The 17,451-nt window shown below is 42.5% G+C and overlaps 1 protein-coding gene across 8 annotated transcripts in view; it reads left to right on the top strand.

Moving 5' to 3' along the window:
* The window catches only part of FMN1 (formin 1), a 405,806-nt gene that overhangs the window by 247,112 nt on the left and 141,243 nt on the right, over positions 1 to 17,451 (top strand). For 7 of the 8 annotated variants that reach the window (XM_054700225.1, XM_054700237.1, XM_054700246.1 and 4 more), the window contains 2 exons: positions 12,244 to 12,305; positions 12,985 to 13,073. In XM_054700225.1, coding sequence (XP_054556200.1) covers positions 12,244 to 12,305; positions 12,985 to 13,073 — 151 coding nt within the window. Of the gene's footprint in view, positions 1 to 4,983; positions 5,059 to 12,243; positions 12,306 to 12,984; positions 13,074 to 17,451 lie in introns of those variants that run through there. The other variant, XM_054700239.1, reaches the window with a different exon arrangement.

A 17,451-nucleotide genomic window follows, 5' to 3' on the forward strand; every position in this document is an offset into this window, starting at 1 on the left:
TTGTATATGTTTGCACTGTTGTTTACCCCCTTGCTGAGACTATATTTCAGTAGCCTTAAGAGAATAGATTTGGGCATTTCAGTCTACGCTTCCCTTCCATAGATCTATAATTCAGCTTTCACTGGTTTAACTCTATAAAAGAAATCTATAATCCTTGTCTGTCAGGTGAGCACTTCTCCATGGTACTCTAGACACTGCCTGACATGTATGTTCAGGAAGTGGAAATTGGGAGCTTTGTACCTCATGATGTTATCAAGAGTAAAATAGCAGATCAAGTGTTTGTTCCTTTATGTCATGTTGCTTTTCTTTACTAGGAATGTCTATGACATTTAAGCATGATTTACAACGTCTTGGGCTCATGTGCAATTATAAAAATTATTCAAAAAATGTTTGTTGAATTTAATTTGATTGAAAAGACAACAATATAGACTAACCCTTAAACTAGATAGACTCGGAATGCCAAGTATATTCTGTTCCAGTGCATTTGGGCCTCACTTCTTTCTTCCTTACCTCCTCCTTACCTCTTTCCTGCTCCTCTCAATAAATGTGTACTGAACGCCAGCTCTATGTTAGGCAACATGACTTCCACAACACAAAAGATCCAGACTAAAATTCTCAGGAGCTTACAGGGCGGTGGGAGAGATGTTCCAGCAGTCCATGCTTACAGCTGATTTGATTGTGAAATAACTGAGAGCAATATCTTGACCCTTCCTATAAAACTTAAGATGAGTCCAGGATAATAATATGGTGGTCATCACATGGAGGGGGAGTCTTTCTAATCAAGGAGGGGCAGCATGTGTAAAGGAAGGACAGTTGGGGTGCCTAGATCCCATGTGAATATGTACTGGTTTTGGGCACAGGACTAGAAAGGCAAACAGCTTCCAAAACAGGAAGGGACCTGAAGATCATCACACAAAATTTGGACATTAGCCCATCAGTAACGGGGAGACAAAATTTAAGAGTAACACAGACAAAATGCCGCAATCTTGAGTGCTGAAATATCTTGCAGGTTGTGAAAGACTGGCCTCCAAGGTCTGTATCCTCTGGCCAAGTTCACCTCTCCTCTTTCACTTGGCTCTGCTTTGGCTTCCCCTTTCACTGTGTTCTAACCACAGTGGTCATCTTCAATTCCTTAAAAAGACCATGTTGTTTCCTTTGATTGTGCCTTTGAATACTTGGCGTGATTTGAATGGACGGTACTGCATGTTCTCTCCGTCTGAAATGCTTTTCCACACCACTCCTTATGGCTCGCACATTTGCTTTGTTAGATTTCAGCTAAAATGGTACCTCAAAGAGGCCCTTCCAGATTCCTTATCCCTAATTTAAATTGCCCAAAGTCAATTTTCTTATTTTCTACATAGCACTTAATATTGCATTTGTTCACCTACTTATGATTTCTTTTAAACCCACCACCAGACAATGAACTCCAAGAGGGAGATTGCTCACTGATAAGTCCCCCAGCACCTTTACTGTGCCTGGTACCTGAGAGACAGTCTTCCAAGTGTCTGTTGAGTGAATATACAAAAATGATAATGAAGGTGGATAAATCTGTTAGAAGGGGATTGTGGTTGTTTCTATGATGAATGATGAAGGCCAGAACTAAGGCTGTGTCTGTCAATGGAAACGGAGAGAGTTCCTATACTAGGGCTATTAGGAGAGAGAATTATTACTGTGAATCACATCAGATTTGAGCAGTGGTGGAGAAATCTTAGATGTAACTTTGGCTTCTGGCTTCAACAAGAATGTGTATAATGGTGCCCAAAATGTAAACTGGAAGTGGAGGATGAAAACCATGGGCAGAAGCATAAAAGTGAGCTCTGTTTTGTTTGATTTGAGTGTGAGCTGACTGGAGACACTGACATTAAAGTGTTCCAGGAGCATCTGAAAATTCTAGCCTGATACTAAATAGATAGATCTAGGTTAGAAATGGTGGATATGTTGTAGAAAGAAAGCCAATCACTGCCTGACTAAAGGAAGGAGTGTGGTTGTGGAGGAAGAATGGTTTCAGGAAACTGGCCATACTATCTACAGCACTGTATTTGGTCCAAGAGAGACTGGATAAGTGATTTACTTACTTCTGGTTTTCCATCTGCTAAACTGAATGACTAATATTTAAAAGCATTTTGGCATCCTTGGACACAGTGACTGCCTACATGATTGCAAATTAGTGTTTTCATTCCACGTTAGTGATTTCCTCTTAGTCTTTTCCCAGGGGAGATGGAAAATTGCTGTTGACTCTTTTTGATATAAACCTCTGTATGCATTGCAACAGACTAGGTGCCAGAAACCTCCTGGCATTCATTTGGAATTTCCCGTACACTCAGAATTCATATTTATAATATTTAATCTGACATCAAAATAAAACATTTTTCAGTTCAGTTCGTACTAGTTCAGAATCTTAGTTGGAAGGTCAGCTGCATCAAAGGCTATGTTTAGGAACCTCAAATCAAAACGTAAGAGAAGATTGCTAGTTAGTTACATGCTGAGTCTCAAAACTCAGATCTGGGAATACCCACAGGACTTTTTTCCCTTTTGCCCAATTACTTCCAAAAATGTCTGCTGAGGTCTATGCTGGTTGTCTAAATCATACTAAATCTGATCAGACATCTGCAATTCACCATAAATTGTCTAGGACTTTACTGGGGAACACTCTAACTTTAGCCTTAAAGGTAAAGTAGGTGATCTCCAAATTTTTGTATTGTACTCCTTTGCCAATAAAAAGTTTTAGAGCATCCTTCTCAAAGTATGTTTTCTAAACATGTTTCTAAACGTGTTTTCTAAGACATCTCAAGGTATGTTTTCCAATACGCACACATCATGTAAATGTGTAACAGAACTAATAAGCACATTATAAACCTATGTAAAAGGGCCTCCTCTGGTGGTGCAGCGATTGAGTGCTGGGCTGCGAAGCTGCCTGCAGCCTCTGCAGTGCCGGTTCTATCCCCGGCCGCTGGCGAGGGTCCCACATGGCGCGCAGACCTCTCCTGCCACCCCCTGCTCCCCTCAGCAGTGTACTTCGTCAGTCTGCCTGTTTTGCTCCCCGCTCTGGCTCTGGTAAATTCTCTCACCCTCCCGTGCTTCTGACTATACCCAGTGCTTGTATGAATAAATAAATCTTTAAAAAATAAATAAATAAAAATAAATAAACCTATGTAAAATATGAGTGAACATGAGATCAGTATTTTTAAATGTTTTGCTAATTTTGATGGCTTTGGATTGTCATTAGTTAATTGGGTCTCCAGACCCAATTCATAAATTGGGTGAGATTCATGATTAACAATAACAGATTTAAATCCATATTTCAGTCTCTTGAAAAATTCTCATTACATATTGATGAGGACAGCATTTTGGCAAATCTGATTGACGCTGTCCCTGTTTTTAACTTGTTTCATGACTGATAAAGAGCTTCTACTAGCAATTGTAGTGTCTGCTCTGTCATTTTCTTATTGTTGGTCAATTATCTTCAATCTGGGATTTCTCTGCAGGAATCTTTTGAAGCCAACTTGTTTATTTTGTCAAGTTTATTTTAGTTAAAACCAGATTTTAGGATCAGAAAGCTTCATTTAAGTGCCCCCCCCATCCCAAATCATAATACCTTGCAAGTAAAATCAGTGAGGACTCCATGAATGAAGGCGTTTACACCCTAAATGTGACATGTGGTGGTGACCTGCTGGATCAGGGTACCAGGGTCACACACTTACTATGTATTGGCAGAGCTCAGTTGTTAAAAAAATCTTTAGGTGAATATAAATAGTGGCTCTAATACTTCCCTTTCCTTTCCCACTGTTCTCTTCCTCCCTCTGAGTCTTAAACACCTGAGCAGCAGGGGTCCCGCCCACCTCTTTCTAAACCATTGTACATTCCTTCACTCAAGCCTGAGTCCAGAAAGCAGAGGGTGGCATTTCTTTGTACTTTACCTTCAGGCAACTGGCTGAGACCATCCAATCTGCCTGGAATGTAATTTTGGCTTAAAGAACCAGAACTAATGGACGAACAGAAGCAGCTTAACCCAAACTGTTTCTCATTCCACTACCCTACAGAGAATAGAGGGGATGTAGGAGGGGAAGCCTTGTGAATTCTATGCTGTGTGCCCTTCTTTGAGGTTTGAACCATGGACAATTTTAATTGCACCTATAAAATGGCATCTAGGGCACCTTGAGGCCTAATACATGCCTGGACTGAGTCTTAAGAATTGAGATTTTTACTTTACAAAGTTGAGATTTTTACATTATAAAATTTGGTGACTTTGAGCTTTTGGGGACTAAATTTGATAAGGGTCCCTCTTGGGTTGTCAATTCTTCCACATCCCAGCCAATGCCTGTTTACTGTGGTTTACACTGGCCTCCTGGTTCCATCAAAGCCCAAATTTAGGCCAGTAACAATGAACATGACAGTCTGGCAGGCATTTGGCACTCTAGGTAAGACTGTAAGATGTAGTCCCTTCAAAGCACTTATTCTTTATGAATCTGAAGGCAACTTATGTTTGTGATTCTACATTTTTTTGTCTGTTGTCTCTGTCTTTGCTTTCCCTTCTAGTCATTTCTGGCATGGAGTATAAAGTTGTAATTATTAATATCTTTTCAAGAAAATTGGACTTTTATATTACTGTCATTTTTTTTCTTTTTATATTTTCTCTTAAAATAATGCCTTTTGAAATTCCAGGTTTTCTTTTTTTGTAGAAACTCCTTGCTATGATGTCAATGGCAATACCGATTATTTTGAATAACTACAAATAATTTGCAGAGATTGGAGTTTGATCATTTATTACAACATAAATTTAAATAACAAATTAGAATTGAATTAAATATGTATTAAAATGATAGTTAAATAATATTGAAATTGTGGATGAATATTACACACAAAGGATATTTAGCCCACTCTCACTGGGATTGTATAGATTAATGTAAAAGCGTGTGATGTCATTTGAACAAGATTTCTATAGAGACAATTGTGAGCAGTTGGGTCTTTGATTTTTTTTTTCAGGTGGTGGAGATTTTAGCTGAAGTGATTATTTTTATAGCCTAACACTTATAAAGGAAGAACAACAATGGCCTAGTAAATCTGCTGATGGACTTGAGCTTGAGGAATCAAATTTTGTGACTTTGTTTTTTCATCATCCCTAAAACTAGGGACAGCAATAATACCAACTCATATGAATAAATGTAGATTTCCAACTCCCTGACCCACAGGACGCTCCTACTAATGTTAGCTATTATTCTTTTTTAAGATTTATTTTATTTATTTATGTATGTATGCAAGAACTGGGGTGCAGGCCAGAGGTGGGGTAGGGAGAGGAGAGGATTCACCAGAGGCAGAGTGGGGAACAGAAAAGGCAGCTCTACTGCCTGGGGAGCAGTGGGCAAGACAGGAGAGGTCTGCTGTGCCCTATAAGGGTTAGCTCCCTGGCCAGGGATCGAACTCATACTGCAGTGGCTGCAGATAGCTTCATAGTGCGAGACTTAACCCCTTGCGCCACCAGGAAGGCCCAAATGTTAGCTGTTAATTTATTATTAATCCCCAGTAAGGTCTGCCTACTCCCCCCACCTCTGGTACAGTGAACAGAGTCCTTTAAGCTGCTTCATAGCTGGTGTCCTTAGCGTTTCATCCGCACAGAATGAGTCTGTGCCAATTGTACCTGCACAGGTGTGCCCAGTGCCTATGGGAGATGGAACTTAATGGCCGGAAGGGAAAACACAAGGCATGTTGAGGAGAGCTCTGGGCATTCTGAAGAGACCTGGCTACACAGCTTCCATGGGAGGCTGGTTCTATGTGACTTCTGTCGCTGGCCTCCGCATGGTTCTGCTCCTCCACACTCCTTTCTCCCCACCCACCTTCTCACCTCTTGCCCAGTTTCGTCATCAGCTTGGTCTTCCCTCTCAGTAATGGTGTCATTGTTGGGAGTCAAAGCTGTGAGGTGTTCTTGTTCTCCCTTTCCTCAGCACTCGGATTCTGCCCCTACCTCCCTCATCACTCCACATTCTTGCCTTTTCCCTGGTTGAGCTTAGGGGGAGTTGGTTTGTGGGCGTTTACTTTTTTTTGTTTTGTTTTGTTTTGGAGTAGGTTACCAGAGAGTTTTAAAAACCTGAGGCCGTCTATGTTGCTTTCCCTATTCCATTCTTTGCTCCTTACAAATCAAGTCTTTTGAGCCCTGAAAATGTCACTCATTTGTGCAAAACAGCCAACATTGTGAAATAACTTCTTACCCAGAGTCAATCCTTTAAATCTTTACTTTTGGGGGCTGAAATCTTGTCCATTTGCAAAGGATTATTACCCACACCTATTTTGGGCAGCGTATCATGTTGGCCCCTTAAGAAGAGTCAAAGAAGCTCGCGGTGAGCCCCACTGAGGTTATTTTAAAAGGCCACGACAGCGCAAGCCTGGAGAAGCAATCCACCCTGTCAGTCTGCAGCATCTTCCACACCTTGGACCACCAGATTTACTTTGGCTAAACGAACAGACCAAGGAGTGTGCCTCGCCTACTCAGTCCCCAACGTGTTTCTTGCCCAAAGGTGCTCCTTCAGTCGAAAAGAACAGCTCCCTTAAGCAACTGCTTGTTTTTAACTAATTAGAAGCTTTTCAAACAGCAAACCAGTCATTCTTTGTTTATTTAGACACGGTGCACTAGGGGGAAGTGCTCAGGGCTAAAGATGGCTGCAGAGCCAGGGGAACTCCTGCCTGTTCTTTCTGCTTCTCCGGGGCTGGTGAAAAGCCATTTCCAAGCGGAGAGGGAATTTACCTCGGGTATCAGACCCTGACCTTGTGCGTGTTCCTGAAGCAGGCGCATAGTTTTTATGTGCGCCTGTTAGTTTGAATTTGTGATACGGATCTGCTTTTTGTCCCTCCTGACGGTTATTATATCTTAATGGGCAAAACACTACTCTAATGATCCTGGTGTATATAATTCTTGGAGTACAGAGCAGGCACCAGAGGACCACATAAAAATGTTTGCCTCAATTTCCCTGCAAAAAAGGGGCCCAGAAGCCAGACTTGACCAAGTAACAGATTTTTAAAGGTAAAGGAACCCAATAAAATTACCAGCTTTTCACAGCGTGTGTCTACTTCCTTTCGACATATTGTGAGGTGTAGGTGAAATATTCTAACTGAACTGACAGTGTGAATGGGGACAACTAAGGAGAGAGGGAGATAAAAGTAAAAACCACCAGCAATGATTGATATTGCGGTAGCAATGAGTTGTTGGGGTCTCCCCTTTGTGGATTTGACACTTCACCTTTCTGACACCATGTGCAGGAGTGTTGGTATAATGAGCCCTATACAGATGGGAACAAAAGCGGGGATTACTGGGAATTACTGTATCAGGGCTTTGAGGCATGCTGGAGAATGGTGTAGACTTGTGTGCATAATGTGTGGGAGCAGTGGAGCAAGGGAGACAGCGTGTGTCTTGAAAGTAGAAGACAGAAGGAGTTTGCTGATCCTTAGTAACTCCCGAAATATTTTAATCAATGACTGCCTTTTTGTCTGTTATAATCATCAGTTAACTAAGTGAGCTCATATAATGGCTACTCAGTTTGATGGTAAGCACCCTCAAAAACTGATGCTTGCGTATTTGGGGGCGTAGAATTATCAGGTGTTAATTCTGACTCTACTTGAGAGTTTTATATTTGGTGACTAGGAGGCAGAATTTTGTATAATCTCATCTAGGAATGCTAGGACTTAGACTTTTCTTACTTTTTGACCTTGGGCCAATAAGCTAACCTTCCTCAGCTGCTCTTCAGGGTAGAAATAAGAGAAACAATGTGATTTCCTTAAGCTCTTGGACTCAACCAGATGATCTCTTGATAGGACTTCTTCCACCTCTGAACTGCATCTTAATTTTTCATTTTAAGATATTTAAATGGGTGGGGAGAGCCTTCAATAGGATACTTGGCATTGGCCCTCAATTTATCTACTTCTTCCTTCATCAGTCTTTTGCCTCTCCTCCATTCTCCTACCACGTCCTGGGGGAAAGATGATCAAGTTTATCCAGCTCTTAAAACTCCTCTGTGGGTGGCCTATATCTCTTGCCCCTAAGCTAGGCATAAAGTCTGGGAATAGTTGGACACCCCAGTTTCCCCACTCCTGGCGTGTCAGCTGTACCACTCAGTCCTGCCCTCTAGTGTCTTTCTTCTTTGCCCTGTCCTTTGTGTCCATAGCATGCACGCTTTACTACCTCTTACCCATCGGATTAGGATCTAAATGAGTTATTCCAAATTCTGACCCACCCTGTGTAGCATAACTGTCCATTTTCTCCCCTACTTGTACTTGCTCAACACCTCCCTGCCTTGCATCAAGGGCATTACAGGCTGTTCACCATGACATTTGGAATTCCACAAGACCTTGCTCCAAACAATGTTTGGAGCCTTATCTCCATAGTCCCCCTGGCTGGTCTTCTCTATACATCAACATTAACTACCTGCCATTGTGTAAATAGTCCATGAGCCTGTCTGCATCTGCTGCTTCCACTGGGAATGGCTCACATGTTCCCAGTTGAAGTTCTCTGGCACTTACTGTAAATTTACAAATGCTCATTGTTTGGAATGATTTTGACTTACTGACAATTCATACATGCATCTTTCAGGTGTCTGCCCAAAGCCATATAATGTTGAACTTTCAGTTGTAACTTTTTCTCCTAAAGTGATGCTGCTACTTGAAATATTTTGAAGAATGAAGGGAGTTTTCTCTTTAAAATGAAAATATTCACTGTAAAACCAATTGTTTGGGGTGTGGAATATTTAGGCAAGCAAGGTGTCTATACTGAGTGTGTGAGTGAAGACATGGTCCTACAACTCTACTAATTAATCCTTTGAGCAGGAACAAATGGGGAGAACAACCCTAATGCAGACACACCCTCCATCATAAAATATTTTCATCTGTCAAAATCTTAACTTTTTTGGAAGACTTTATGTTCTTCTTTTCAAGACTCCATCTTCTTATAACCAGGAGACTTTCTGGCACCCAGAATGAGGGTTCACTATCCAGTTGGGGAGATAAACTGTTAGGCAACACACCATTATACAGATTCTTAAAATGCACTGTCTTCTCCCTGTATCCATATGAATGCAGTGCCATAGCCAAAGAAAAAAGCGAGGACTTGATGATATAAAGGTTAGGAGATATCTTCCCAGGGCAGGAAACCCTTCACCTGGGCCTTGGAGGATGAGGTATGCGAAGGGAGGATGCTGTTGGCATGTTCAGGAATGAGGAGTCGCCCAGAATGACTGAGCACAGGGTACCTCGGGGAAGGGGTAGATGAGACTGGAAATGTAACTTGAGGCCAGGAAAGAATAGGCTTAAACATCAGACCAAGACTTTCGAACATCATCTAATGTTCAAACAAAGGACACCTGAGGTATTTTAAACATCAAGGAAGATTTTGAGTCCCATGGTTTAAAAAAACTAACTTTGTGTGATGAAAGATGGATTGGTGGAAAAGGTGGAAGTTAGATGTAAAAGTTAGGTTAACTTTCTGAATAGACCCAAAGTTATCTTGCATTTCCCTTCTGAAACTTGATTCATTTCGTTTTTTGCAATTGGACTTATTTGTGCAGATATACTTGTTAATAGTGCTTCCCAACTTTGGGCTTCGAGCAGAGTTCTGAAGGAACAAAAGGGCTTAGTAGCAACCACTCCTATCCGAAGCACTCAACAATTCTGGCAAGTTTCATTTATTAACATAAGCTACTTGGTACTTTCTCTAATTCTTTCCAGATGTTAAAGGAGATAAGGCATCAGCAAGCATTAAAACACATTAACAATGCATGTATTTAAAATCATAATCAGAGTTCATAGGGGCCTTTTGGAGTTCATACCTGGCTCATGTGCTATGCCAAGCATATATATCACCTCACTTAATATTGTCATTAAGTGGTATTAGACCCATTTATGGATCTGCAGAAGCTCAGACAGTTAAACCTGCTGTGTAATCGAGTAAGTCGTCCCCTTCATGGTGATCACCTTCTGTATTTTGAACTTGTTTCCTTACCAGGAAAAAAGAAGCTTAATTTTGCGGTTACCTGTCCATTGACTGCTCTACTCCCAGACATTCACAGAACCGACCTCTTGAGGTGTTAACTTAAATCTTACCTCCTCTGAGAAGGCTGCATTGATCATCCAATTTAATGTTGCTCAATTCCCTATTTTACTTCCTTTGCAGTATATCTTTATCTGAAATGATTTATCTCCGAGCTTACTTTCTGTCCCCTAAGCTTGAGTTTACATTTCATGCAAGCAAGCACTTTGAATGTCTCAGACACTTTTAAACTACTTTTTTTTTAAAAGACGCTTTTGACTTATTTTTCATAAGACACTTCTAACTTTATTCTAAAATGTTCCAGCATTTTAGAACAGTTTCTGGCACTTAATACACATTCAACAAATATTTATTCAAGGGATGGGTAAATGAATGAATAAATATCTCCAGATCCCATACTTGTTCTCTGGGCCTGTCCCTTCTGGGTGTTTCCTTTGGACGCCCGAGCACAGCAGGCGCAACTGGCTCACCATCTAACCTGTCACGCTGAGTGTCTGAGACCCACTGATTAACTTTTGAAAACCAAATATTTGCTCATTAGAAAAAGAAACCCACAGATCATTCTCTTCCTCATTAGTCAAGACTATTTGCCTGTAACTATACACGCACACACACAGAGAAACACAAATAGTAGCTAGGCAGTATGATTAAATTCAAAGTGACCATTTCTGATCAATTATTTTCAGAAGTTCTGGCTGATTTTTGTAGGGAACATTGGAATTTTATGAAAATAGACATCATTCCTGGATATTTGGTCTTTTAAAGCACCAGACATTTAAAAACGCATGATTCTACCAAAGAAATTAGTGAATTCACCTTATCTCCACACTAAAAATATTACAGTCCTGCGAGGGTTGGCTCTTTCTTTCATTCTTCAAACTATGTTTTTTTTCTTTTGTGGTTTCAGAGTGACCTTTTCAGAAGTGTAATTTTCCTTTGTCTCCGTGGAATCCGAGGCGAGTGACTGTGTCACCAGCATATTAACCTCTTCTTTTCTCACTCACCCACGTTTCTAGGAATAGCTTGCTGATTAACTCCTGAGTTAGAGAAGGTGGCCAGTGAAGGAATTTTAAGTACATTTCTCGGTGTTCTGTGAAGTTACATGATCTCAGCGTAGTTAATTAACTTTGTTAAAATTGTAGAAGGGGGTTCCTATGCTTCTAAACCACAGAAGAAGCAAAACAATTTGAAAGCAACCTGCCCTTTACCTTGATCCCTACCTTCTCTGAAAACCGTGTGTAACACCACTGAAGAGAATAATGGCTGACGAGCAAAATTTTAAGACATTCTAAATATCACTGGTTGGTTTAATAAAATTAATTAGCCTGCCATGGAGAAAATTTACTAGCGTGCTGGTTAATTTCACAATGTAAAGTCATAGAAGGGGGGTGGGGTTGAGGGGACAAACCTTATTAGTTTTGAATAATTATTTAAAGATGTGGAGCTGACTATTTCAAACACTTTGATTGCCAAATCCATTAAGACTTTAAAATCTTGATGTCTGTATCCTAGGATATGGGGAAAGGAACCTCTCTCATTGCAATCATCAGCGTATTAGTTAACAGCTAAACAACTTATTTAAGATTCAGAACAACAAGTAGAATCCTAATAAAAACATGGGAAAGAGAACTTGCCTTCAGACTGGCTCATGGGAGGTTTCCATAATCTCAATTTGCCATTGATGCAATTATTGCTTTTTCTTATCTTTCAAAATCCAAACAAGATGTTTGCAGTGGCCGTGGAAGGTGCCTGGAATCACATGCCTGAATTCATTTAATTTGCCAACATTGTCTTTTTTCTTTCTCTCTTCCTGGTTGGGCAAGAGTCAGTTCTGGTGCATTAGGTACTAAATCTCTTCAATTACCAGCCGGGAAGAAAGATTTAAAATTATGCTTCAAACCTACAAACTGATTTAGTTTTAAAGCACAAACACTTCTCCTGTGGAGACTAAATTAAACCTCAGAAAGGAGACAGAGCTTGAGGAATTAAACCAGGCAGGCCTAAGGCTGAGGCTAACATTAGGAACCATTGTGGTTTCTTTCATTTGGAACTCCTGGTACAAAAAAAAAGAGGTAGCAGAAACATGCCAAAGGATGCAACTGTGTGAGAAAGTGCAATATTATATTGCTTGGAAGCTAGACATGAACTAGAAGGTGGTGTGGGGAGTCTGATCAAACCCCTTATTCTCTTTTCCTTTCTTTCTGTGTTCTCTGCAGCCATTTTCAATGTGGATGACTCTGTGGTGGATCTGGAAACCCTGGCAGCCTTATATGAAAATGTGAGTATCAAAGACCTGCAGAGTCACAGTGTCTGTATGTCCCTATCTTTACTAACTGAAAGGGGGTGCAGTCTGAAAAATGGTTAATGTGAATCCTTCCACCTGGAAAATCACCAAGCCGTTCGTAGTCCTTGGTAGTCAGGATTTGGCATAGCGTGCGAGTGATGAAGGCACAGACTCTCAAGTTCAAATGAGGGTACATGCAGGGAAAGCACTAGGTTCCTGACCAGCACCTTGGTATCTGGGTTAGTGGATCCCATCACAGCCTGGGGGAGGGGGGCGGTGCAGTTCATGGTGGGCCCTACTTCCATCCTATGGAACCCAGGCCTCTCATCCCCCACCCCTATCCCGAGTTTCATATGTGACTGCTGGTTCAGGGGCACATTTTGAAACATAATGCTCTAGATGGATTCTCATTGCTTTTTTTTTTTTTAAAATTCTTATTTATGCAGGCCAGAAGTGCGGGGGCAGGGGTGAGAGGATTCACCAGAGACAGAGTGGGGAGCAGAACAGGTGGATCCATTGAAATACACTGCTGAGGGGAGCAGTGGGCGAGACAGGAACTACTGCATGCTGCAGTAGCTGGCAATTGCTTGATAGTGCTTTCTTTAACCCCTGCGCCTCCAGGAAGGCCCACATTGCTCATTTTTTGGTGCTTTTTGTTTCTGTTTCAACACAGCGAGCCCAAGACGATGAATTGGTTAAAATAAGAAAGTATTATGAAACATCCAAAGAAGAGGAGGTGAAGCTGCTGGATAAACCTGAGCAGTAAGAATGCTTGAATGCTTTTCTCCTCGGCCTCAAAGAGAAGTGTAGGCTCTTTCTTCCTGCCTCCTGGCTCTAAGGCTCCCCGTGTAAATTGTGCAGTGAGCGAGGCACAGCACCGTCATGCCCGTGTCCTGTTGCATGAGCAGAGCGGCCTGCCTCTGGGAAAGCAGCCGGGAGATGTGTGCGGCTGGATAGAATATGTCTCAACCTCTTTCTCCACCCCTCGTGACTCCCCTCTCTTGTTCTAGCAACTTATTAATTCCTCCTAGACTAAACATTCTGGCCAAAAGGGTAACTGAGGAAGGAAGAAGTCATTGCTCTGTTTAAGGTTCTGCTGATGCAGTTAAAAGGATGAGGTCAGAGTCACAGGATTCAAACTGATTTTCCTCACTGTTGTATCCAGTAAATGGAGCCTGAATGTGCCAGCTTTCTCCCCACTTTCTCTACCTTCTCTGCCCAGTTCAGATGTGAGTTTTTCATCCTCTCTTTGCTTGTTCTTCTCTGCACTCACTCTTAGAGTTGTTTCCCTACAGTTGAGGGTGTTGTTCTACACCCTTTGAAAACCGAAAACTTGGGTGCTCAACTGAGTGACTCTTGTGCTTGGCTGGGCTCTTGGGGGTCTGCAGACCACATAGACTTCACCCAGGAATCTGTGCAGTGGTGGGAATGAACAGAGTGGGCACAGGGCTCCTTTGCCTGTCACTGTCTTGTGCGCTTCATGTCCACTTCGGTCACCCTTCCCTGCCTGGAGATAAGAGGTGAGCGATGGGCAACAAAGAGGAAAGTGAGTGATCGGGTTGAGATAACAGTTCAGCCCGGGAGAGTGTCCAAAGGCCTATGGCTTATATGGAGGCCTTCATTCTTTAGCCTTGGGTCTTCTAGAGTGCCCCACTCTATACATGGAGGGGCATTTAAGTCCAGAAAACCATGGGCGGGGGGGTTCTGGATTTACTCAGAGATTGACAAGCCTTTATGGTAATTCTGGGAACCCTGGAGACATTGCTCGCCATGGAAGTCCCTCTCCAAAGTTAGTTCAAAAAGCCTAAGACATTATGACTCGATACAAATGGGGTTGCACTGCTCTTCTGTTCCATCAGCAGGACCCACCCTCCTTCCACCTTCCACTCTTAACTGATCCTATACCTATCCCCAAGTTCTGTTTCTTAATAAATAAATTAACTCCCATTAAGGTGCCAATGGCTAAAAATGAAGAGAATAGTAGTGGGATATTTAGATACTGAACAAGGCCATGGGGGGAATATTTGGGCCTAACTTTGTCAGCTTGGGCTGCTATTAACCAAACTCCCTAAACTGGGTGTTTTATAAACAGCAGATTTGTTTCTCACAGTCCTGGAGGCTGGAAGACTGAGAGCAGGGCATCAGTGCAGTGGGGTTCTGATGAGGGCCCTCTTCCAGGTTGTAAACTGCTAGCTTTTTATAGCAGAGAAAGCAGAGAAAGACAGCAAGCTCTTGTGTCTTTTCTCATAAGGACACTAATGCCATTCACATGGGTTCCTCCAGAAGGCCTAACTACCACCCAGAGGCCCCTTCAGTCCCAGTCCTATCCCACTGGAAGTTAGAATTTCAACATCTAAAACAGAATTGGGGGGAGATATAAGCATTCCATCCACAGCAGAGACAATCAGGAATATCATGATTGTCTGAATAGAGCCAGCTCTTCCAAGCTGAGCAATGGCACTCTACTCAGAGCCTGAAGTTGGCAGACTATTCCCGAGAAGGACTAGAGAGGAAGGATTTGGGGCTTTTGTGGGCCACCCCATCTGTGGGAACTACTACAAAAGCAACCATAGAAAATACATCAACGCATAGGTGGCTGTGGCCAATGAAACTGCATTTATGGAGATTAAAATTTGAATTTGTTATCATTTTTTACCTGTGAGGAAATGTTGCCCATCTAATGATTCTTTTCCCAACCATTTAGGAAGGTAAAACTCATCCTCGGTGGACAGGGCATTCAGAAACAAGTTGTAGGGATCTGTGCTCTCTGCTACCACGTGAAATGAATAGTGAGTTTTTCTGCTATAGCAAGTGATCCTCTTTTTCTTTTGTGTTAATGCCTTTATAACATGATTTTTCTTTTCAAGATTTCTTGCTAGGGCTCCTATTAATGGTGATTAATAGATAAGCTAACTATTCCTGCTTCCCTTCCTGGTGAACTGGAGAGAAAGCATTTTGAAAGTATACAAGTGGTCACTGTAATGACTTCCCGAACAGCAAGGAGGGACAGCAATTAGGGACAGCGAGGAGAACTGTCATGAGGTCCACGTGAGGTGATGTGGCTGGAGGGAGAGGCACGGTGGCTGGAGGGAGAGGCACAGAGAATCAGGGCCTTCAGGCCTAAATGAATTTCACCTTTGCGTCTGACCTCTTACACAGTGCAGCATTTGTTTGATTTATGCCAGAGTCTGATGCTCTGGCAACTTATTTGCCAGTAGCTCCAAGTGAGTTGACTATAAGCATGTTTTACATACTGGAAAATATGAATCATTTATGGTGCAACATTGCAATTTCCTGAGATCCCTATGGTGCCCAGTCCTATAAATCACAGCACGGAGAAGCTGGCCTCATCACTCACCTCATCAGTTCTCTTGCACCCCAGTACCGGATTTAGAAAGCCATTTCCCAAAGAGGTGTCATCTGTTGGGACCAGGCTCCGGGGAGCCACTCCCTCGACTGTCTTTGTACTCTGCCGTGGCATAGTGGGGAGGGCAGCTCATTCTCTCCTGGGTTTGATCAGGCCTGATGCGTGCTTTCCGTGTGGCCTAGAGTGAGGACATCATAGGAGCATCATAGGATGCTCTACTTGAAACCACAGTGGCCTTGGGCCCCCCACCAATAAAAGACACACTGACTTGCTCTATTACTGTGCTCTTCTATGGAAGAACACAGGTTGTCACGTAAAATTATGCTGTGTTCACAGCCGCCTGTGTGCACACCCACCTGAGATAATACCAATTGGGGGGTTTAGGGGGTGCTAAAGCAAATTTTAGTTGCATAAAAATAAGGGATCACATTGCATCATTCTACCTCTCAGCTGAATTGCTGCCGTGGGCTTATAACCCACAAATGTGATGTGCAGAAACTCCATCTTGTATATGACTAACATTCCAGTTCTTCCTGGGAAAATAAGCCTGAATTTGGGGGGAGGGTAAATGGGAAGATCCCTAGTTTATGATTTCTTTGGGGGGTATTTTAGTGCCCTATTGCTGGCCCTAGGTTATAAAGTTAAACTGGCATAGAAAGAAATCAATCCATAAATATTTGTAAGTCCCAGGGCCCACTGACCAAGACCCTCTCCTTGGGAATGTATGGAAGAGTTCTCAGCTTTACTCTGACAGGTAGAGTATGAAACACAGCTGGGGGGGTAAGATATTTGTCAGATACTTCCTTCATCGTCTGTGAGCTTACCTGTGTCTTGGCACTCCCCACATAAATAGGAAAGGAACCCTTGTTCTCTTCCTAAAGGCTTTGCATGGTTGTTTTTGGACAGAAAGTGACATGGAGTCATTTTTCCAAATTCGCTTTTCTAGCATTTCCTATTCTTCGCATTCCACCAGGTGTGCAGGCCAAAACCACAGGTTACCCTGAACGCTCTCTCATCCCTTGTGTTGGTCCGGTACTCTGAGTTTTGCTGCCTGAGGAGCTTTCTCATCACTGCCCCACACTCACTGGCACCGCTAGCCCTCTTCCTGCTCTCTTAGCACATTGCAGCAGTGGTAGAGATGAGGCTGCCCTGGCTGTTATCAACCCAGCACATCATTTGTCACACTCCATGGTAACGATGGATCCATTTCTCAGATTAGCCAAAAGGAACTGTGTACAAGTTCAGTTCTGCCCCCAGGTGTCAGCACGGCTCCTGATATGCTGTCAATACTTCACATGTAAAGGACTGACTCACATTCTTGGTGGCTGATGCCGTGGTATTAATTTTCAGAAACACATTTTTAATTCCATTCAAAAATACCGTCAAATTCGTGATCTTTCTTCCCCTCACCCCCTACTCCAGATATGTTTCAGACCCTGCCCCCCACACAGGACACGGGAGCTTTAAGCTTCTCTGAGCATCTTCAGAATGCAAGTCCTAACCCCAGCAAGGCTCCTGGGTGGCATAAGTTGGTGAGCCCATAGTCTTGCCTCCTCGTACTTATCTAAATGTTTTTTGAGACTAAAGACATGTAATGATTCAGCCAGCATTTGCTTGTTTCCATCTCTGTCCTTATTGGTGAGCTGAGGTGATGATCTGTATCTTCTCTTCTGTGGGCTCCATCACTGTTCACTCATTGGGTTTGTTTCAACCAGGAAGTGTACAAACTGGGGGAGCTGAGCCCCATTTGGAGATTTGTGTCTCACGGCCACA

This window comes from Talpa occidentalis, unplaced genomic scaffold (genome assembly GCF_014898055.3).
Source record: "Talpa occidentalis isolate TD23 unplaced genomic scaffold, MPIMG_talOcc4v2.1 talOcc4.11, whole genome shotgun sequence".
Lineage (NCBI taxonomy): Eukaryota > Metazoa > Chordata > Mammalia > Eulipotyphla > Talpidae > Talpa > Talpa occidentalis.